Source organism: Pteronotus mesoamericanus, unplaced genomic scaffold (genome assembly GCF_021234165.1).
Source record: "Pteronotus mesoamericanus isolate MK-2021 breed Mesoamerican mustached bat unplaced genomic scaffold, CSHL_Meso_final scaffold_54, whole genome shotgun sequence".
Lineage (NCBI taxonomy): Eukaryota > Metazoa > Chordata > Mammalia > Chiroptera > Mormoopidae > Pteronotus > Pteronotus mesoamericanus.
In genome coordinates this window covers 23587840-23612802 of record NW_026555321.1, presented here as the reverse complement: position 1 = coordinate 23612802, position 24963 = coordinate 23587840, and the positions used below count along the sequence as shown (strand labels likewise).

Here is a 24963-nt window from a genome sequence, read left to right as displayed (position 1 = left end):
GGATAGTAGTTTAGTATTTACTGATATAGTTAAATATGCACATATCATATGACCCAGCAATCCATCTTCTAGGTGTTTATCCAAGTGAAATGAATAATTCACATAAAAATCTATACCTGAATTTTTTAAGTTGAGAGAGTGCACTTATTAAAGCTGGGGACAGTGAAACAGGGAAGGGCTTAGGGTAGAAGAAGTAACAGGGGAGCCAAGGCAGGGCTGCTGTGACTTCACTGGGAAGGCAGAGAAAAGTGGGTCGACGATCAGAGGGTGAGTCTGGAATGAGCTGCCACTGCCTGCTGCTCCCCTGGTTGCAAGTCTCGTGTGGACCCCCAGAGTTTAGGAGATTTGTACCTGTCGGGGAAGAAAAGGGGAAGGGGAAAGGTGTGGATGTGCTCCTCAGAGGGAGAATGTGTTGTACCTGAATATTTATGGTGGCTGTATGAGTTGCCCAAAACTGCAAACAACTCAAATGCCCATCAACTGGTAAGAATACTTCTCAGCAGCACAGTGGAAGCAACTATATGCATCAATATGGATGAATCTCAGTAGCATTACATGGAGTCAAAGAAGCCAGATGCACAAATCTACATGTTGTGTAATTGCAATATACATTCTAGAAGAGGTAAAACTGTAGGTGCAGGAAACGAATCTCTAGGCATGGGGGTGGAGGGTGCAATTTGAAGGATGATGGAACTGTTCTATATCTTCATTGTTTTGGTGGTTACATGACTGTACATTTGTCAAAACTCAGAACTGTATGTCAAAAACAGTAAACTTCCCTTTATATATAAATTATATCTTAGGTTTTTTTTAATGAAATAGGGTAAAAATAAGAGGAGTAGTCATTTCTCATACTTAAGAAGGCCTAGTATATTTCAAAGCCTGGCTAGTGTATATTTTGAAGTTTAGAAAGCTCTAGACCAAAACACCACCACCAAAAAAAAAAAATTTAACCACATGGTAGAAATTTCAGAACCTAGAACCACTGGAAAATTTGATAGATGCATTATTCCTATATTTCAGCCCTTTCTGCCAAAGCTCAGTTACATAGTGATTGCACAAACTATTTAAATTAAATTATATTAATTTATATCTTGCTTGATATTAAATTATATCTTGCTTTTAAACTGAGATGTAATTAGCATGCAACATTATATTAGTTTTAGGTATACAATATAATTTGATGTTTGTATATAGTGAAATGATGACCATGGTAAGTCTAGTTAATGTCCTTCGCCATGCATAGTTACAGATTTTATTATTAATTATAGTCACCGTGTTGTATATTACATCTCCATGGTTTGTTTATTTTATAACTGAAAGATTGTAACTTTTGACTCCCTTTACCCCTTTGGCCCACCCCCTAACTCCTGCCTCTTGGAACCACCAATTTTTCTATATTTATAATCTGGGTTTGTTAGTGTTTTATTGTTGTTTAGATTCCAGATATGAGATCATTCAGTATTTCTCTATCTGACTTATTTATTGTTGTTTAGATTCCAGATATGAGATCATTCAGTCTTTCTCTATCTGACTTATTTCACTCAGCATAATGCCCTCAAGGTCCATCCATGTTGCCACAAAAGATAAGATTTTCTTTTTAATGGCTGAATAATGTTTAATTCTATATATATATACTACATTTTTTTTTATCCATTCATTCACATTGGACAGTTAGGTTGTTTCTGTATCATGGTTATTGTGAATGATGCTGCAATAAACATGGGGAATGTATATATCTTTTTCAGTTCGTGTTTTAGTGTTCTTTGGATAAAATACTCAGAAGTGGAATTGCTGGATTATACTTCTTGATTTTTTGAGGAACCTTTATACTGTTTTCCATAGCTGCACAGTTTATAGGCATACCTCAGTGTGGTTCCAGACCACCACAACAAAATAAATTATATATAATACTTTTACTGGTAGAAGATCTTACTTTCAATTGGTAAAAAACTGAATATCTATTAAGCACAATAAAATGAAACACAATAAAACAAGGTATGCCAACATTCTTACCAACAGTACCCAAGGGCTCCCTTTTCACCATATTTCTACTAGCATTTTTAATCTCATCTTTTTGATAATAGCAACTGTAACAGATGTGTGAGGTAATACCTCACTGTGGTTTCAGTTTGCATTTCTCTGGTGACTAATGTTCAGTATCTTTTTATATACTTGTTGGCCATCTATACAATCAGCCCTTCATATCCACAGTTTTCATATCCATGGACTCAACCACCTGCAAATTGAAAATGGTATTTTCCATCTGTGGTTGTGAATCCACAGATGCAGAAGGTTAACTCCATGTATCATTCTATGTCATTTTATTTAAGAGACTTTCATGTCCCAGGATTCTTGTATCCAAATAGGGTCCTGGAACCAATATCCCATGGCTATCAAGGGTCAGCTGTATATCTTCATTGGGAAAATATATATTCAGATCCTATGCCTATTTTTTAATTGGTTTGTTTTTTTTTTACTATTGAGTTGTATGAGTTCTTTATATATTTTACATTTTAACCCCTTATCAGATATACGATTAGCAAATCTTTTTTCCTCTCCAGCTGGTCACTTTATTTTGTTGGTATTCTTTGCTCTGCAGAAGCTTTTTAGTTTCACTTGTTTATTTTTGCCTTTTTTTTTTTTTTTTGCCTTTGCTTTTGGTGTCAAATCCAAAAAAATCATTGCCAAAACCAGTATTAGGGAGCTTACCAATTGTATTTTCTTCCAGGAGTTTTATGGCTTTAGGTCTTATTTTCAAATTTAATCTGTTTGAGCTAATTTCTTTGTGTGGTATAAGATAGTGGTCCATTTGCATTCTTTTTTTGTAAACTAATTGACTCTATATTTGTGAGTTTATTTCTGAGCTCTTTATTCTATTCTTTGATCTGTGTGCCTGATTTTATGCCAGTACCATACCATTTTGATTGTTATAGCTTTGTAATTGAGTTTGAAATCAAAAAGTGTGATGCCATCCCCTTTGTTCTTCGTTCTTAAGATTGCTTTGGCTATTCAGGTTGTTTTGTTATTAAATATTTTTTCTACTGACTCATAATCTTCAGTGGTGGAGCATGAGAATTTGTAATTTTTTAAATCTTAAGACATTCAGAAGCATGGCAAGCATGAAATACATCTGCTCTCTTAAAAGACTACATAGTGTTACACCATTTTTGAAAAGCTCAAATACTTTTGACTTTTGAAAAGTCAAACACTAGCCAAATTAAACAGTATATCATCTAATGATATTTAAATGTGATATATGTGATAAATATACTTTTTTAAGACACAAGGCATGATATACAAATTTAGTGGGGTGATTTACCAGCCCTAAGGAACAGGGGAAGAGCTTGGAGGTAGATACAAAATTATTGGCATCTTACCAGTTCTTCAACTGGGTAGCCTGTTCTATTATGCTTTATAATATAACAATTATTATTATATTTAAAATGCTAACAAAAAAGGACTTCTGGCCAAGATGGAGGTGTAGGTAGATACACTTTGCTTCCTCGCACAACCAAAAGAAAGACAAGAACAAATTTAAAAACAAAAAAATAGTCAGAACTAGAACTGCCAGAAAATCTAACTGTATAGAAGTTTGACAACCAAGGAGCTAAAAAAGAAACATTCATCCAGACTGGTAGGAGGGGCGGAGACAGGCAGCCTGGGTGGAGAGAAAGTGCGGCAAGATCAGCTGACAAATTGGGCGGTCCCATATTTGCATATGGATAATCTGGGAAGAACAGGTGGTGAGCGAGACTGACCATGCAATCCAGGGTTCCAGTGCAGGAAAAGAAATACTCAGAACCTCTGGAGGTAAAATCCTGTGGGGGTTTCGGTGGCATGAGAGGCTCCCAGCCTCACAGGACAGTCTGTTGGAGAAACCCACAGGGTCCTAGAACATACACAAACCCACCCACCTGGGAATCAGCACCAGAAGGGCCCAGTTTGCTTGTGGGTGGCAGAAGAAGGGACTGAAAGCTGGCAGAAAGCCAAGCAAGTGGCGTTGTTCCCTCTTGGACCCCTCCCCCACACACAACATCACAAGGCACAGTGTTGCAACCTGCGTTGCCCCACCATGGCGAATACCTAAGGTTCCGCCCCTCCCAACATAACAGGTACGCTGAGACAAAAAAATATGGCTCAAATGAAAGAACATATCAAAGCTCCAAAAATAGAACTAAGCGATGAACAGATAGCCAACCTGTCAGATGTACAGTTCAAAACACTGGTGATCTGGATGCTAACTGAATTGTTGAGTATGGTCGCAAAATGGAGGAAAAGGTGAAGGCTATGCAAAGTGAAATAAAGAAAAATATACAAAGAACCAACAGTGAAGTGAAGGAAGCTGGGACTCACATCAATGATTTGGAGCAGAAGGAAGACATAAACATTCAGCCAGAACAGAATGAAGGAACAAGAATTCAAAAAAATGAGGAGAGGCTTAGGAACTTTTGGGATAACTTCAAACGTTCCAACAGCTGAATCATAGGGGTGCCAGAAGAAGAGGAAAAGCAAGAAATTGAAAACTTATATGAAAAAATAATGAAGGAATACTTCCCCAACCTGGCAAAGGGAATAGACTTCCAGGAGATCCAAAATGCTCAGAGTGTTCCGAAGAAGTTGGACCCAAAGAAGCACACACCAAGGCACAGCATAATTACATTATTCAAGATTAAAGATAAGGAGAGAATCTTAAAAGCAGCTAGAGAAAAGGAGACAGTTGCCTGCCAAGGAATTCCCCTAAGACTGTCAGCTGATTTCTCATAAGAAACCTTACAGGCAAGAAGGGGCTGGCAAGAAGTATTCAAAGTCAGGAAAGGCAAGGACCTACATCCAAGATGTCTCTATCCACCAAAGCTGTCATTTAGAATGGAAGGGCAAATAAAGTGCTTCCCATATAAGGTCAAGTTAAAAGAGTTCATCATCACCAAGCCCTTATTATATGAACTGTTAAAGGGTCTTATCTAAGAAAAAGAAGATCAAAAATTAGGACAGTAAAATGACAGCAAACTCAAAAATATCAACAACTGAACCTTGAAAAACAAAAATTAAAAAAACAACTAGAACAGGAAGAGAATCACAGAAATGGAGATCAGCGGGGAGGAGGAAGAATGGGAGAAATGGTACAGGGAATAAGCAACAAAAAGTAGGTACAAAATAGGCAGGGGGAGGTTAAGATTAGGATAGAAAAGGAGAAGCCAAAGAACTTATATATACAACCCATGGACATGAACCAGGGAGGAGGGTGACGCTGTACAGGGTGGAGGGGAATAAATGGGACAACTGTAATAGCATAATCAATAAAATATATACTTAAAAATTTTAAAAATATGCTAACATAGAAGCCCTGGCCAACCAGCACAGTTGGTTAGAGCATCATCCTGATAGACCAAGATTGCAGGTCTGATCCACGGTCAGGGAACACACAAGATTGAACCAATCAATGCATAAATAAATGGAACAGTGAGAGAGAGAAAGAGAGAGAGAGTGTGTGTGTGTGTGTCCGTCCATCTGTGTGTCCCCACCCTGCCTTTCCTCTCTCTCTAAAAACAATCAATAAATAAAATATTTTTTAAAAGAGAGAAAAGTGCCCTTCCTGGGTGGCTCAGTTGGAGCATCATCCTGTAGACCAAAAGATTGCAGGTTCTATCCCCAATTGGTGCACATATGGGAGGCAACCAGTCATTGATGTTTTTCTCTCCCTTCCTCTTGCTCTAAAAGAAAAGAGAGAGAAGAAAAAAAATAAAATGCTAACAAAGAACAAATAGGATCACTTCCCTTTGCTGTTACTAATATATTTTTGAAACATCTGATTATATTACTCTTTTGTAGTCTTTAATCTGATGTTAATTTTTACCCAAATTTAGCTTTTTTAAACTTAAACTAATTCTAGGAGTGTATCTGTTGGTCTTAATTTACATGGAATAATAACACTTCATCTTCAAGATATGTGATATCATTAGCCACAGGTTGAATGATTTTTATTGGTTCTAAATCTTCTAATCAAAGGTAAACAGCTATAATTTCTTTCAATAATTAAAAATATTTATTAAGAAAAAGGGCTAATAATAAAATAATATTTATGTTGGTTAAGGTAATGCTAACTACTGTAATAGATTAATCTCAATATTTTAGTGGCTTAACACAAGTTTTTTTTCTCCCATAACCATAAAATACAATTAAGGGAAGTAGGATGTCACTTCACCACCAAGTGATTCAGGGACCCATCATCTCCTGGGGCATTGGTATCCTTGCTGGCATATAGGGGAGGAGAAGATGGGAAAGGCACTACTGCTTCTTAACTTCTTCTGCCCTAAAATGTGCAAAACACATTACTTGGTCCTCCCTGCAACAGTGTTACCTTGTGGAAACACAAAGGCAGAAGACTAGGGTTGGAAGAAATGATTACTCAACAAACCAATGCTCACTATTATTTGAAGATCCTCTCCAGGTTCTGAACAATGGTAGTCAAGAAAAGGCGGAAGGGCCCTGACCGGTATGCCTCAGTTGGTTAGGCACTGTCCCACAAAGCAAAAATTCACCTGCTTGATTCCTGTTTAGGGCACATGCCTGCATTGCGGGTTCAGTCTGTGGTCTTGGCACATGAGAGGCAACCAGTCGATGTTACTCTCTTACATCATATTTCTCTCTCACTCTCTCTCCATCTTTCTCTCTAAAATCAGTATACCTATCCTCAGGTAATGAGTACATAGATAAATAAGTCAATAAAGTGGATATGCTCCCTGACCAGGAACAACCCACCACCTACCTAGGTCATGCCCTGACTGGGAATTGAACCCACAACCTTTCAGTTTACAGGATAATACTCCAACCAACTGAGCCATACGTGCCAGAGCTAAAACCTGAATTTTTAAAAATAAAACGAGCTAAAGCTCTCAACTGCTTCCTGTAACATCCCATTTACTGATTTCTCTTTCGATTTATTCTCTTCATGTATTCATCCTTATGGGTTTAGTTTATTAAGTAGAGGAGGTAATAGAGACACTGTAATAAGGGAATATCATATTATTAGATATGCTTTATTGCAGTAAAGATAAACCTAGTCAAACCAAAAATAAATGTAGTAAAAGTCCTCTTTAAAATGAAATTCTCTTTTATGTTATGATTTTTAATCAGTTTCATTTTCCTGAATCCTGTTGTCTCTCTGAAAAATAGGGACAAACATTTCACAAAACAGGAATTTGATGTCAATAAAAAATGAAAAGGTACCTATCTCCATAGTATTTAGAGACATGTAAATAATCATATTTTGTCATATACAATGCACACTTTTTTCCCCAAACTTTTGAGGGAAAAATAAGGATGCGCATTATATATGGGTATAATAATCTTGGATATAATGTGCACAAAAACGTGGGTGCCCATTATACATGGCAAAATACAGTAGTGCCACATTAAAATAGTATTCATACATAATAAAAGCACCAAATTCAAAATATCTGATGATACCAATTTTTGTTTAAAACGTGGAGCCAAGGAACTGTCAAAGACTACTGGGTACATCCACTGTGGACAGCAGTTTGGTATTATCTACTATAAAGTTAAACATACATGTGATATAAGATCCAGCATTCCTATTTCTAGAGCAGTTGTTCTCAAAGCACGGTCCAGGAACCCCTTCAGGATTCCAGGACAGATCCATGAGGTCACACTGTTTTCATAAGGTGAAGATGTTACTTTTTTCATTCTTATTTCTCACAAGAGTACATTGGAATATTGGTGTCATATCAAAGAATACCCACATTTATCTATAAAAGCTATTAAAAATACTTTTTTTACCAACTGATCTATGACTCTAGATTTTCTTCCTATACTTTATCAAAACAGCATAGTGTAACAGAATGCAGACCAGATCTCAAACTTCAGTTTGCTGTTAAGCCATATATTAAAGAGATTTGCAAAATACTACCATTCTTCCCACTAAGTTTTTATGTTTTAAAAAAATTTAGGTTTTCTAAAAAAAAATGATACAAAGTATTTTTTTAAATGACAATAAATATTTTAAACATTAATTTTAATTTCTAATATAGTAATATCAATATATAACTTACATAAACAAAAACTATTTGGGTTCCTTAATAATTTTTAAGAGTATAAAGAGGTCCTGAGAACTAAAAACTTTAAAAAACTGCACATGGGTGTACCAGGAGACATGTAAAAGAATGTTCATAACACCCTGGCTGGTGTGGCTGAGTGGATTGAGTGCCGGCCTGTGAACCTAAGAGTTGCCAGGTCAATTCCTGGTCAGGGCACGTGCCTGGGTTGTGGGCCAGGTCCCCAGTTGGAGACGTGCAATAGGCAACCAGTCAATGTATCTCTGACACATCATGTTTCTCTCTCCCACTTTCTCCCTCCCTTCCCCTCTCTCTAAAAATAAATTTAAAAAATTTAAAAAATAAAAAGTTTAGCCAAGCCAGTAGCTCAGGTTTGTTAGAGCCACATCCTGATACACCAGTGTTGCAGGTTCCCTGGTCAGGGCGCATACAGAAATAAAACGATGAATGCCTCAGTGGGCAGAGTAACAAATTGATGTTTCTTCCTCCCCACCCCCCCACCCTTACTCTCTAAAATCAATAAATAGCCATGGCTGGTGTAGCTCAGTGGCTTGAGCACCAGCCTGCAAACCAAAGGGTCCCTGGTTCAACTCCCACTCAGGGCATGTGCCTGGGTTGCAGACCAGGTTCCCACTTGGGGCTGTGCTAGAGGCAACCAACTCATGTACCTTTTGCACATCAATGTTTCTCTTCCTCTCTTTCTTCCTCCCTTCCCCCTTTCTAAAAAATAAATAAAATCTTTTTTAAAAATTTAAAAAGACAAATGTTTAAATAAAAGAAGTCAGATAAAAACTGATACATATTCCATCACTCCATTTATATAGTGTTCACAAATAGGCATAATAAACTTAGGATTTAGGGATGCAGATTTGGGTTGTTAAATGTACTGATGACCTGAAAAGTAAAAATAACTGTTACCCTTAGGAGGAAAGAGATTATTATTGACCCTTGAACAGCGCTGGGGTTACGGGTCCTTATGCATGCACACACTCCACACACTCAAAAATTCATTTATGACTTAAGTTGGCCTTCCTCCTGTGCAGATTCCCATCCATAGTTCAAAAATACTTTTTTCCCTAAACTCATAAATACAGAGAACAAGCTGATGGTTGCTAGATGGAGGGGGGTTTGAAAACGGTGAGGGGATTAAAACTGAGAAATTGGCAGTTATATAAAAATAGTCATAGGAGTGTAATGTACAACATTCATTAAGTTTTATGTGTTTTTTACTTATTTGTTTAATTTTTAAATTACAGTTGACATTCTGTATTAGAGTAGTTTCAAGATTTGTGTATGTTTTATGCACATTGTGTATGAGCGTTTTATTTCACGTTTAAAATGCTTTAAAACAAAATAATTAGTGATAAAATTGGGATACATTAGTTTTAGATATATGTCTTTTTAAAAATCTGAGTAAGCAAAGTATTCATGATAGTACATTTTTGTTTGAAACAGTGTTATTTGGGTCCATATTTGTAAGGATACGTTACCTTTATTCTTTAAGATATGTTGGTTTGTCCTTTTTTTTTAACCAAATATTTTATACAGTGTCCTTAATTCTATAAAAATTTGGACTCAAACCTTATTGTAAGATAAGAAGTATGATAAATATTGTATGATAAAAATTGCAAATGTAAATTGTCTCATTTGTTTGAATTTTTTTATTTGATACAGATAGTCGTACAGGCATTGCAGTGTTCCCATTACTCGATTCTTTGGCAGTTGGTGAAAATTACTGATGGTTCTCCTTCCAAAGTAAGTAAGAGTTTCTGTAGGCAGAAGGGTTATTACTAAAATAAAATAACCTTGCTTAATTTATATTTAATAATTTGTTATTTATAATAAGTTACTTTAAATAAAATATATAATAACTGTTTCAATTCTTGCCTTTTCCTATGATTAAGTATATTTTATCTTTATGAAAGATAACCAGTCTTCAAGCAGTAGATATATAGTTGTGTGTGTGTGTGTATGTGTATATATATATACATACACAAAGTTAAAACTCTTGTAAGAAATAGCTGTTGTAGAAACCAAAAAAGGCCTCATAAGTAACATCCTATAAAAAATAAAATGATATTGAAAGTATAGTATGTAGCTTTTGGTTCTGGCATTATGGTACCTTGGGCCCAAACTAAACAACATTCTTATTAAAAACAAATCAAATCGTTGGATAACTTTTTTCAATTTTTAATTTATGATCAACCATGCAAAACAAAAAAGGAAATACAAACCAGAGATTAAATGAAACTAGGATTCAATAAAGTCAGCAGAGCACTGAAGCCTAGTTAACCTTGAGGATCTTTTGTAAGGTGGAATGTTTAAAAGGTTAGCACATCTCCCTGAAAAGCTGGGATTCTAAAGAGGTACTCCCAGCACAAGTGTAAATTAGAAATAAACCCACACCAGCTCCATATAGCGGAAAACAGCCTGTCTTAAATTTGTCATTGATTAAAGGAGAAAAAACAGGTCTCCCATGAAGATTTATAACCATGAGCTGGTCCTTCTGATTAATAATTTGAGGATTTTTCTGCCTTTGGAAAGTAATTGGAGTTTTTGTTTTTAATTAGAAGGGTGGTGATATATTGGTTAGCTGCCAGGTTTTTTCTACTTTATTGACAATTCAGTCTTGATAAGCAAAAATTGAAGTTAACCTTTTATTAGTAACAAGCCACTTGAAAATTGCATTACATTTTCATGTTTTTAGAAATGTTCATTAATATGGTAAAATTAAAGGAGATTGAATATATGTACGTTAAAATTTGGTAAGAGTTTATTATGTTAGTTACACACAATTAACTTTTATTCTGATTTTTTCATTTCGTTGTTTTGTATTTTTTTTTTCTTTTTTCCCCCACTGAGATTATTTTGGTTATTTGAGTTGTTTGTATTATGGCTAAATGTTGATAATTGCATTTTAATAAATTTAGAATCTATACTTATCTAAAAATTTAACATAATTAATGGTTAATATCTTTGTTAAATGGAATTTAAATTTTGTTCTTTTACAACTGTATTGTATAATAAGTGAGAATCTCTATTATTGAACTCACTTCTTTCAGTGCTTTCTATTTTTTTAACCCCATTGTAGCAGATTTTGAGATTCCTTGCTTTTCAGTTTCATTTTGATCTGACGCATTCTTCTAATAAACAAGACCTTTATTTTTGTCATTAATCATAACACAGTTTTTGTGACTGTCATTGCCACAGTGGCAATGCAGATTTTGTGTCCAACACTGATTTTCTTTGTGCCAGAAAGAATGCTGTAGCATCTTTTAGGTGCTTCATTATTCACTTGACTTCTATTTGTAGTTTTTTGTACATTTATATATGTTTGAAATTCTTACATAAGTGTCTCTTAAGTTATTCTCACTTTGAAGTTGTTCGTAATTTTTTTATTCAAAATATATTTAGTAATCATTGTTCAGTTGTATCTATAAAGTGGTTTTCTAAGTAATCTTAAAAAGCATTCAAGATACATGCAAACTTATCTTTCATTGCTAAGATCCTTCCTTTTTTTTTTTTTTTAAATTTAAAAATTTACTGTTAACTTTAGGGGGAGAAAGAGATAAGTATCAATTTGTTGCTCCAGTTATGAGTATTTATGCATTCATTGGTTGCTTTCTGTATGTGCCCTGACCAGATATTGAAACCACAACCTTGCCATATTGGGTGACACTCTAATCAACTGAGCTACTTGGTCATGGCTTATTTTATTTTATTTTTTTTTTAGAGAGAGAAGAAGGAAGAGGTAGAAACACTAATTTGTTCCACTTATTTATACATTAATTGATAGACTTTGTTTTAAATTTTTATTTTATTGATTTTTACAAATAGAGAGGAAGGGGGGGAGAGAAAGAAACATCCATTTGTTATTCCACTTTTTTATGCATTCACTAATTTATTCTTGTATATATCCTGACCAGAGACCAAAGCAGCAACTTGGTATAGGGGGATGATGCTTTGACCAACTAAGCCACCCAGCCAGGGCTAATTCTTTCTTTTAAAACAATTTTAAAGCTTTATATATCACATAGACACAGACAATAGTACAGTGATAGCCAGAGGGAAAGGGGACTGTGGGGTGAGGTAGAAGAGAGCACAGAGGGGATAATTGAGGATGGAAAGAGACTTTACTTTAGGCAATGGGCACAGGATGCAATATGCAGATAATGTTTTGTTAAGTTGTACACTTGGAATCTGTATGGTTATGTTAATGTCACAAACTCAATAATAATAATAATCACTTTAAAGCAGATAACTTATATCAAAGCATTTTATCCATTGTAAAGTGATTTCCAAAAATTAATGAAAGTTTAAAAAATCACTTATGTGTGTTTCAGGTTGCTTGCTTATAAAGTTGAAGGTTGTATTGTGCCAACCTTTTCTGGCTCTAAAATTCTGTAGCCTATGTATGATCAATAACTGCTATCCTAAAGATGTCTAGATAGATATACAAGAATCTTAACAGTGCTTACCTCTGAGAAATAGAAATTCTTTGGGGGCAAGCATAAGAAGAAATTTACTTTTCATTTTATATCTTTTGATACTGTTTGGTTGTTTTGTTGTTGGTGATACCTGTTAACAGTGAGAATTTTATCACAAAAATTAATTTTTAAACTACTAGTACAAAAGCATCTTTATTCTTCATCCTAATCTTGGGTTTTGGTTAATCACATGTAACTCACAGAGTTGCTAAGCTTGAATGAATACTAGAAAAAATGCTTAGTATGTTCTATATCTTATTTGCAATAGTAGCATTATTCTTTTGTTTATAAATGTAATATTAGAGCTCTTGGGGAATTTAGAAATGATTTGATGAAACCTGTGTCTTTTAGATAAGGCCTAGAAGGGAGACATTGTTGTTAATATCTTGTTGTTTTATATTTTGTAAATCGCCTACTAGAAATGCTCTAATTAAATCTTAATCCTCTAAAGTGAACATTATCATAATCCCATTTTACAGATAAGGAATTTGATTACTTGGAAAATTTTTGAATTTCTGTCTACTGATTTTTCTGTTAGCACTCTTTGATTTCTTGTATTATTGCCTTTGCTGAGTGGCTCAGTTGGTTGGAGTGTGGTCCTGAACACCGAAAGGTTGTGGGTTTCATTACTGGTCAAGGCACATACCTAGGTTGCAGGTTCTGTCTTCTGTCTGGGAGTGTAAGGGAGGCAACCAACTGATGTTTCTCTCTCACGTTGATGTTTCTTTCTCTCTATTACTTTCCACCCACCCTCCCCAAATCAATAAAGACATATCCTGGGGTGAGGATTTAAAAAAATGAATTTTTGTATTATTAAGCTTTTAATACAACTAGTTCTAGAGAGTTTTTTATGGCTTTTTAAAAATTTCTAAGGGCACAGCATGGCAAGTTGGTTGACTCCTCACTGAACACAAACCAACAATGTCTGTTTATCAGTTGGGTATAGAAAAATTTATATCATACAGCCCATTTTCTTTCATCATTCTGTATCCATAAAGGCATTTGAATGAGAAGTTTCCATGATTTGAAATGGCTTAGTTTGTAATGCCAGTGGGTTATAAAGTATATGGAGGACTTTGGTCATGATGTACCTAAAATACTCTATCCTTTTTTTTCCTTTTCTTTCTTAAAATTTAAATGTAATTCAGTAGACTCTTGGGGTCTATATATTTAATTTGTAATGATCATTTAGAGATAACTTGAAAGTCTGACCACATTAATATTTCTTGTTGAATAATTATTATGTAATGTGGAATGAGCCATTTAGCTAGTGAGGGAGCTAACCAGCTGACCGCTGTGTTTTTCTCTGCTCATTAGTACATTTATAGAATCTCCTTTAAATCTCTGAAGAGGTCGCTTACATCTTTAATTAATAAGTTATGTGTATTAGTTTTTGGTATAAAATATATGGTAAAGTTGTTTTTCATAAATTTGGGCTTTCTCACTATGGTATGTGTTCATTGTTAAAATAAAATTTCTGAATTTTACTACCTGTAGATAATCACTGTTAATATTTTTGTATATTTTCTTTCAGTACTTTTTCTTACATATTTTTCAATCTTATTGAGATCATAATGTATTTTCAACTTTGTATCTCCTCTTCAGTGAACATGGGATTTCCTTCAGTTATTAAAAGAAATATTTATAGATAATTTTTTAATGCATGCATTAGTGTATCATGTAGCTATAGCATAATTAATTTTACCACTCTGCTCTCTTTGATATTTAGGTTGTAAACATTTTAACTAATAAAATTAATGCCATGGTGTGCATTCTGGTGCAAAAGCTTGTTCTGTGCTTTACATTGTTTCATCTTATGTTCTTAGAAATGGATTTGCTGGGTCAAAGATGGTACATACTTTTAAGGCTTGATACATATTGCCAAATTGCTTTTTAGACAGTACTTTCTAAAATTTATTTTTCTTCTTTGTTGTCACAGTCATTCAGGAGATTATGAATGATAGTTACATGTGAAGTTTAAGTTCAAGTTATAATTTAACTCAACAGTGAACACTATTTTAGAAAATGAAATATATGGGAAGACTATATCAAGAACAGGGTTAGATCTTTATCTAAATGGAAGTTCACTGGGTTTCACAAATGGGTATTTCCTCTGTTCCCCTAATTTCCAGAGTTGAAGCTCTTTGGCTGTCTCACAGGTCATGCTCAGTATACTTTGTTCCGGTGCCCCCTAGTGCTGGTCCTGTAGAAGGAGCCTTCAGTTTCTCTTCTCTAGCAGAAAACATCCTTCCTTCAGCTCCTTCTGGACATACACAAAGACATTTAAAGAGCCAGGTAAATAAGTGTTAGGGCTAAAATAATGCCCCTATTGCCGGTTTTTGGGGGTTGTTTTTTTTTTTGTTTTTTTTGTTTTGTTTTTGGTTTTGTTTTTTTGGGTGTTTTTTTTTTATTGTTTTGTTTTGGTTTTTGTTGCTGTTTTTTGTTTGGTTTTTTTTTTGGTTTTGTTTTTGTTTTTTTTGGCCTGGGGATCTAGAACCTATCTCCATTTTTTTTCTTCATCCTGGGAGGAGCTGTATTACTCTCTGCAGTCAAATTTGCAGTGCTCTCAGCTTTACCCTGCATGTTCTTATTCTAGAAAACAGTAAGGAAGGCCTGAGGCAAACATCCCTGGCTTCTGGATCCTGACCCCATTCCTAATCCTTTAAATTAAAGAAAGTCAATATCCCTCCAGTAGCTACAGGTCAACTTACATCATTGAGGTGTTTAGCTGTAATACTTAAATATATCATTGCCTTCTTAACAGAAGTGTTTCCTCTGCAAATTACAGTTTGTTTGCCTCCAAACAGACTGAGGAAGGGGGATGTATTAGGGTGAAGGTGGCCAGACTCGTAAGGAGACACGTTTAACCTTGCAGTTCTTCATATAAACATACATTTCTAGAAACGTTTTAGAAATAGGCTCAAATGTACAAAATCCACAGACGGCTTTTTACACTTCCTCCTTACCTTTTCGTTTCCCAGTCCTTTAGAATAGCAATGAATAAGAATGTGAGAGCTCACTCAGGTCCTTGCCCCAAATTCCTATAATAGCAAAATAGTGGTAGCCCTTTTTCATCTGTAGAGGGGGAAGGGAATAGGACCAAGAGTGGGAAATAATAGATATCCCTATAGGAACATATTTTTAGTAATGTATAACCATTTTATTTTACTTTTTTTTTTAAGGATCTTTTCCCCTATCTTTTATTTCTTGAGAATTCTATCCTCAGTAACTACCTAGTTAGTTTTAAGCCTTTCTTTTGAATGTTTCATGACTTCAGCGTTTTTCTTTCATGGTTGTGTATGCCCTACCTCAACTGCCTGATTGGCTGGTTTAGGACAGTTAAGGGTAAAAGAGCCAAGTCTTGTCTTATATTCATTTCTTGTTCAGCTCTAAAAATATTCTTTAAAAAAAAAAAAAAAGTCTGGAATACAGAAGTAGATCACAGTTTATACTAAATTATGAACTTCTCCAAAATGTTATCCAACTCTAACATTCTTAAGCCTCTAGGAGCCAGAAGTAAATGTGTTCAACTTAGAAAATAACTTACAAGTCATTAGTTTGGCATGCCATTAAGAATGCCATGCTGTGTTTACGACACTAATCCTGGGCCTCCAGTTTTGGAGCTTGCTTTCTGACAGGGAATACCCTCCTACCCTTTGAAGGACAACATAAGGCTGCCTCAGTTTCACTAGCCTGATTAGTTGGATGCTCTTTTTACTTACTCAGTGGTCTTTAAAGCACCTTATTTATAAATACTCAAACTTCTTAAGATATTTAGTACTTCATGATTTAAGTCATGAGCCAAGACTGAGATCTATTCTAAATAACAATTATTATAAAGTAAAATGTGTTTTATCAGAGATCTAAAGCAACATTAAGAATTTAAACAAAACATAACACTTCCTGCTTTCTTGTACAAGGATTAGAGATTTTTCTTTACCAAATTTAATGGTAAAAGAAGTGTATTTCCCTGCCAGGCCATTTATTTGAATAGAAAGGAAATAGTTGTCTTATTCTACTCAATATCCCCTCAGTGATATAGTAATGCATTTTCCTCCCTAAGTAGGTTTTTTTTTTAAAAAACGTTGCTTTAACACCCTGACCGGTGTAACTCAGTTAATTGGGCATCATTCTGCAAACCAAAAGGTCGCCGGTTCCATTCCCAGTCAGTGCACATATGAGAGGCAACTGATCGCTGTTTCTCTCTCTTTCTCCCTCCCTTCCCCTCTATCTAAAAATAAATAAGTAAAATTTTCTAAAAAAATGTTTCTCCCAGTGGCCATTCTATTAATTAGTAATGTTTGTTAAATGACTTCTTGTTGCTGACCCTATTTATACATATAAAAAGCCCCCAGTTTATGAATAGTGTATATTTCCAGCAGAGAGAGAGAGAGAAATAGAGAGAGAGAGTGAGAGAGAGAGAGAGAGAGAGAGAGAGAGAGAGAGAGAGAGTGTGTGTGTGTGTGTGTGTGTGTGTGTGTGTGTGTGTTGTAACTTGGTCTTTGGAGTTTGAATTTTGATTCCATTTCTTACCACTGTGACAAAGATAAACACATTACTTAACCTCTGAACTTCAGTTGCTTAATGTGTGACATTCACTACTGGATAGGGTTGTTGGGAAGATTAAACTGAAAGAAGTGTTTTGGTAAACAATGACTGTTGTTTTAATGTCATTAAATTGCAGTCCTAGCCTTATCTTCTCTTGTACCAAAACCAAGGATTGATAGTAAATGAACTATTATTATCTAAGACTATAGGACTATGTAAAATGCTCAGGAGCTAGTGTAGATTTGGGATACAATATTATAGATTTTGTCCTCCATTTGTATGTTGGAATAATTTGGGAATTCAAGTCTTTCACTTTGATCCTAACATTACTTTTCCTCTGTCCCTCTGACTCCTCCTTTATCTTTCTTCATCTTTGTACACTACAGGAAAGAGAAATCAGACGATGATTTGGAACTACAGTAGGCAGCTTAAGGGTTCCTGAATCATAACTGAGTGGATTAGCCTTTGAGGCAATGGCAGGAGTCAGCAGGTGGAGATTCAAATAGCCAAGAACAGCAACAACATTGAAAACTAGGTATTACATTTGGGGTTTAAATATTCAATAGTTATTTTTTTGTGTATTCACAAAGGTAGCGCACTCTCCCTACCCCTCAAAAAGAGAAGCTAATAGCAGGAATTGATACAAGAAAGCAATTTCAAAGGTGTTACATGGGGTTTCCCCCACCACAATGGAAAGACATTTTGTCTCTTGGTCACTGATGTGTCCCAAATGAATGAATTTAGTGCCATCTGTTTTTATCATATTTAATATGAATAATGACTTAGTAGAGCTGAAAAATAATTTAATGAGCCTTGTTATGTGTCAGTAACTGTGCTAAGTACAGATAAACATAACACAATGTTGATGTAAGAAATGTCCAAACCTGTAGAGAATTTTTATAAGTTTATTTGAGCCAATCTGACAAGTGCCAGGAAGCAAATCTCAGTGGATTGAGAAAATGCTCCAGAGAAGGGCAGTATTGCTGCTTGTTTTATACATGCATTCGAATAAAAGGAGGAGACATACAGAGGGTTACATCTGTAACCCAGATCAGTTGGTGGTAGATTAAGGGGGCAGGAGAAAGCAAAGTGGGGAAATACTTCTTTTACATTGGTAGTATAGGGTAGTTAATAACAGCACATAAAGATGTTTTGTGGGGAACAAGATAACAATGAAGGGTTCTGTTTTTTGGAGCTCTGGTGCCAGGCAGTTGTGCCGTGAAGAGTCTAAAAGGGAAGATTACTCAGACATTTCAAAAGTACCTTATCTTTGATGCAAAAAGACAGTACACAGGCTCACTTAAGGTAAAGTTGGGCCTTTGTCAAGGAAGCTACAGGTCTAGGGCATGACTACCCACCATGACCCTCTTTCAGTTAGGAATTTTTATGTTCAGACCATCCTCTGTGGTTACTTTGGTCTCTGAGTTTGTAAAGACCTGCCATGCAAGCCTCCCCTGAGCTTGTCAGGTTTAGTGTGTGACCCCTTTTTGTCCAAAACAGTTTATGCCTCCAGAGAACTTGAGAGCCTAACATAGACTGGGCCGACTACAGCCTGTGGGCCAAATTGGCCTATTTTTGTAAATCAGATTTTAATGGAACACAGCCATGCCTATTCATTTATCTACTATTTAGGACTGCTTTCATACTACAATGGCAGAGTTAAATACTTGGGACAGAGACTATAAAACCCATAAAACCTAAAAAACATTTACTGTCTGACCCTTTACACAGAAAGTTTGCCAGTCCCTGGCCTAGTAAAGTAACCCCTTGGTCTTGTTTACCAAACTTTGTCAAAAACCCTATTTGCCTATTCAGGGTAACTAGATTGGTTTTGTGCCCCTTTTATATCAATGAGAATGAATCACTAAATTCTTAACAGGCTTTATCTTTATATTCTGAGATCTTTAACCTGGTTTTGTTCCTTATTGTACTACTTTATTCTGTTTTAGGCGGGGGTTTTTTTGTTTGTTTGTTTTGGGTTTTTCTACTATTGATTTTTTTTTTTTTTTTTTTTTTTTGAGAAAGAGAGAGACATCAATATGTTGCTCCACTTACCTATGCATTCACTGGTTGGTTGTTACATGTGCCCTGACTAGGGATTGAACCCACAACCCTGGCATTATCAGGATGATGCTCTGACCAACTGAGCTACCCACCCAGGGCCTATTCTGTTTTATTTCTGCCCATTCTAAAATGTATATTTGTCAGATAAAGTTGAACTACTTTTATGTATTTACTACTCATTTTTCCATGGATTCAGTTTCTGGCTAGTATTATCTTAATGGTATTTCATGGCTGTGGACAAAAAGCTAAATTTGGTTTTCCTCTAGACACAAAATTGTGATACAAAGTGGAAAGGAATCACCTATTTAAAATCTCTCCATATTTGTGTGTGTGTAGGAGTTAAACTCTCTTTTCTCACTGACTACTGTAATCATATTGAGACAGTTGGCTTTTAAGAGGCAATCTGCCTTTAATATCTGTTTTTATTCCCAAGAGGTTAAAGTCAGTTAAGTTTTGAGCCTTTGTGCCTTTGAGAAAACTTCTTTCTAATATGGTATAGCTTTTATCTGATAAGATCACTCTCATAACTGTGTCAGCCTTATTTGGGCCTTTTAATTGCTGAGATTTTGATGGCTAGGTTCTTCACTAATGTATTTTGTAAATATTATCTTAATTCTTTGAAACAGATTTTTCTTTATCTTTGCCAACAGATCACTGATAAACTGAAACTATTTTAGCCTTTTCACATTTGGGCATAGTAGGTTTGTCTCCTTGCTAGTTTCACTAGATGTACTGGAAAGCAAAAAAAAAAAAAAAAAAAAGCCAAACTAGTGAAGCAACATGCAAAGCGGGTACAAAACATGTAACATAGCCAAGATACAATTTAAATCTTAGTTTAATGTTTTCACCAGACCCACTTGAATTCCTTTCCATAGCTACTTTAGGATAAAGTACTCGATGCTAAGCTGCTTTCTGAAGATAAAAATACTGATTTCATTTAGGAAAAAGCATTTGAAAGGAAATGCCATATACTTTGTTCATATATAGCTTATATGTACTAAGAGAGAGGAGTAGTTTACTCTTCTATTCACTCTACCTTCAGTTTTCACCCCTATAATAACTCAGCCATGCTAAATTGAATGGGGATTTATTTATGTAAAATTTTATTGTGTTCAAAATGATAGAGGTACTTGCTAAACATTCTAGTTTCTAAAAATTACCATCTGTATAATCAGCATACCTTGTTCTTAGGTTCCTATTTTTTAATATCTGTTGAGTTGATTTGCTTTTTTGTTTATATATAAATATATTTAAAAATTTGAGTTCCAAATATCTTAACTCCATAATGCTGCCTGTTTCTTCAACGTATTAATTTTCTCATTATAGTAAGAATCTATAGCAAAATGGTTAAGAGCACGGACTCTGGAAGCAAACTGTTTTGATTAATTCACTCCTCCACTTACTAGCTGTCGGTTTGAGGCCCAGACACAGGCCTGCATTTAACATCTCTGTGCCTATTTCTTCATATGTAAAATGAGAGTGATAATAATACCAATACTCATTGTAGCTGTGACTCAGTTAATATATGAAAAGCTTAGGTTAGTGCCTGGGATAGTAAGTTCCAGTAAATGTTAACTTTATTATTATTGAATGCTAGCCCAGAAAAAAAAATGAAATACTGCATATAAAATGCTATTTATTCAATGTAATTTAAGCATAGTTAATTTTTTTTTTCTGTAAACTGATGGGTATAATAGCAGGAAAGGAGAGAAGGTATTCCATTCCAGAATATATGCAATATAACAAGTTTTTTTGTTTCTTTTGCTTATATTTTCTCTTTCTTTGATTATCATACATCCTTACTTTTCAAAGGGCATTAGAATAAAGCTTACTCTGTGAAACTTGGAATGTTTTTTTTTTTAATCCTCACCTGAGGAGATGTTTATTGATTTTAGAAAGGAAGGGAGGGAGAAAAAGATGGAGAGGAACATTGATGTGAGGGAAACCTCTATTGGTTGCCTTTCATACACACCCTGGCTCTGAATTGAACCCAGGACCTTTCAGTTTGCAGGATGACACTCAACCAACTGAGCCACACCAGCCAGGAACCACGGCGAAACTTGTAATCTTAATACTAGAGTTTGAAGCTAGCAAATCCTGAACCTCTTTTAAAAATTTGATTTAACATCTGGAAATTTCTAAAGATACTTCCTACCACATGTCCCAGTAATGGCCGCCTGCTTTTACTTGAGCAAAATCAGTTTGGGGAATCATAATTCTTATTTATTTATTTATTTATTTATTTATTTATTTATTTAGATTTTTTTTTGTGGTTATTCAAGTACAGTTGTGCTTTCCACAGTTCTACTTTCCTCCCACCACCCACCCCCATCTCCCACCCTCAGTCCCACCCTCCCTTTGGCTTTGTCCATGTGTCCTTTATACATATGCCTTGACAGTCCTTCTCCTTCTTTCCCCTGTTATCCCCCTGCCCCTGCCCGTCTGGTTACTGTCATTTCTTTATTTCAATGTCTCTGGTTATACTTTGCTTGCTTGTTTTGTTTTGTTGGTTAGGTTCCACTAATAGGTGAGAATATATGGTATTTGTCTTTTACCGCCTGACTTATTTCCCTTAGCATAATGCTCTCTATTTCCATCAATGCTGTCGAAAGGGTAGGAGCTCTTTCTTTCTTTCTTTCTGCTGTGTAGTATTCCATTGTGTAAATGTACCATATTTTTTGATCCCCTCATTTACTGATGGAAACTTAGGTTGCTTTGTCTTCTAACTATCTAAGTAAAATGAAATGTAGTAAGATGTCAGCATAATGAAGTTGAAAATTGTGGGATGAATAAAAGCAGTGTTCTGAAATCCACAAGAACTCTAAATTCTATTCTCAGCTGTTCCAATGGTCTTACTTTATGAGATTAGCTAATTCAGTTAAGTATACAGTATCTGTGCACATTTACCTAAACCTATTGGTATTTGTATTTCTCTCAATGGAACTGTAAATAAGAAGGTCCAAACCTGTAGGGAATTTTTATGAGTTTATTTGAACCAAACCAAGGACATGCCAAGGAAACAAAATTTTAATGCTCCTGGGAACTACAGCTTTGCTGTTCTGTTTATACGTTTGGACTTAAGGAGAGAATTTAAGAACGATTACATGAAGCAGAGGGATAAAGCAAAGCTGATGGGGCAGGAGAATCTCTATGATTGGGTTTATAGGCTAGTTAACAAGATTGTGGGCTCTCTTGAGGATGGTCACACTTCAGAGGTCTGAAATAAAAGGATTACTCTGGCATTTCCAAGGTTTGTTAGCCTGATTGCACAAGAACAATGTAAAGGGCTTGCTTAAGGCTAAGATAAACCTTTTCATACCCACCATGATCTGCAGTTAAGAATTTATGATCAGATCACCTTGTGAGGGTACTTGCAGTCAGATTTATTACAGAGGCTCTTTTCCAAATAAACTTTCTTGAGAACTCAAATAATATTTAGATTGTGTTCAAACTTTACTGCTAAAAAAGGCCTCCAGCTTCTGTTTCCTTGATTCTTCCCATTTCCAGTTTCTTTTAAAATACTACTAATTAGTCATCACTAGACTGCTTACTTAGTTATGATGTTTAACTTACAACTCTCCAGGTGAGTTCGCAAGTAATCATCTCTAAAATTCAGCTGTCACTCTAGCATTTTCAATAAGACACATTTGTTTTATTATTGACCTTTTAAAAAAATCTTTTACCTCCAACTCCAAAGACAGCTCATTTCCTAGTCTTCTTTTTTGTGCACTGACCAGGAAATTTAAGAGAATAAAGAAGCATTAATACCTCCTAGCATCATTTTGAAACCGGAAAAGTCAGTGTTTGTGCTCTCATTACCATAAGCAATTAGTAGAGACCAGGATTGAATCATTATAGGAGCTTTATTCAAATGGTGGTGACCTGCGAAGATGGCTGGTTATGTGCCCTAAAATCCACCTTAACATCTCATCTCATACCTGTCTTTTTATAGGGAGAAGGAAAAGGTAGGTAAGGGGTTTGAGAAAAGGTTAATCATATAAGAGTTGCAGTCCTGGTGGTTTTCCTAGTATTTCTTTATCTGGTGGTCAGTAATTCTTTATCTGAGTCATGGATGTTCCTTCCCTGGCACACAATGACTCAGATACCATCTTAATCCATTGTAAACCCCCTGGGGCACAAAGTTTGAATTGCTAGTCCACCTTCTAGAGTCACTCCTTCCAGTTCCTGGAATAACATCTTTCCTAATGCATTAATCACTTAAGCCTATCAACTATAACTGAAGCTAAAATCTTTAACTCTTGAGTTCCCCTATCAATTTTTTAAGCTCTATTTATTGTTTGATAAAATGAACACATTACACATTTGTGGTATCATCTGTATACTTTCATCTCATTCAATAAATACGGGGTGGGGCAAAAGTAGGCTTACAGTTCATGTGGAAATTATGTTTTGCATACTCTCAACTGTAAACCTACTTTTGCCCCACCCTGTATTTATTAAACACCTGCCGTGTGCCAAGCATTATTCTAGGTACTAGAAATGGAACAGGGAATATTGAATTCAAATACTAGCAGGTATACGAGCTAGCACTTAATCTGTTCTGATTGAAATGCCTAGGAGTCAATTCAGCTGAATCACAGAATGCCGTAGAATCTCACAGAATACTTAGTTTGTCCCTCTTGTGCATAGATTTTTAAAATCTGTAATTCTGAGATATAAAGTAATTTCTTTAAGACCACATAGCAAATTAGTAGTGTTGGGGAGGAAAAAATGATTCTATACCCTTCAAAGTTCTTTTGGCTGGTCTAATTGACAAGAGACAGATTAGCAGGAGAAAAACAAAGTTTAATAATATTGACATAAGAAACATCTGCACCTGTAGAGAAGTTTTATAAGAGTTTGAGCCAAAACAGACAACAGCTGCTGATAGATAGGATCTTTAATGCTTCTAAGAATAATAATTTTTGCAGGTTCTTTTATGCATTGAAATGAAAGACGGAATTTAAGATTACATGAAGGTAAAAGAAAGCCAGGCTGGGATTGCATTACAGGAGTGTTAAGATTATATGCTCTCTTGAGGGTGATTACCAATTGAGGGGTATTAATTCTGTCATTTCAAAGATATGTTAACCTAGATGTACAAGAACAATAAATAAGGCTTGCTTAAAATCTTTCACTAAAAATGCCTGAGTGGGATTACCCACCATGATCTGTGTAGTTCGGAGCTTATGATACAAACACACTCTGCAGTTACCTTCCATAGAACCCCTTTTTCATCCACAATGTAAACTTCCTACATACACAGGAGAAACCCAGGAACATTAAGTAACTCACCAAAAAGGTGGAAACCATCACCTTTAGCTAAAGCCAAAAGATATTGGGGGTGGGCAGTCAATTTTGGGATGTTACCAGGCAAAGCACAGTAAAGAATAAGATTGTTTTGCAGATGTAAGCCCCTGCCTTTTCAATTGATAGTGAAAGCAGGCCAAGTACAGTAAGGGAAACACCCCTACAAATGGAGATTTCCCTTACAAATGTAAATGTCTTTTACAGTTTCTACTTAGTTTTCAGAGTCTCTCCCACATTTGTTTTTTCTTAAAGTTAACCAGCCTGAAACAGTATCTCTAGTGGCATCTTTTGGGGTGGCAAACTCTGCTCCCTTTTAGTAGCATGGTTTGCTTTTTCTTTTGGTTATTCATCCAGCAAATATTCTTTAATCTTTGTATGAAAAAGGTCAACAAACTAAATAAATAAATGAAAACAATTTTTTAAATAAATATATAGGAAAAAAGGGGGGGAAGCATAAAAATAAAAGGAAAAGTAAACAA

General features: G+C 35.2%; 1 protein-coding gene across 3 annotated transcripts in view; it reads left to right on the top strand.

Moving 5' to 3' along the window:
* Nucleotides 1–24963, top strand: part of STAG1 (STAG1 cohesin complex component) — a 373948-nt gene that overhangs the window by 316707 nt on the left and 32278 nt on the right. For all 3 annotated transcript variants that reach the window (XM_054595514.1, XM_054595513.1, XM_054595512.1), the window contains exon 22: nucleotides 9750–9830. In XM_054595514.1, the coding sequence (XP_054451489.1) occupies nucleotides 9750–9830 (81 nt within the window). The remainder of the gene's footprint in view (nucleotides 1–9749; nucleotides 9831–24963) is intronic.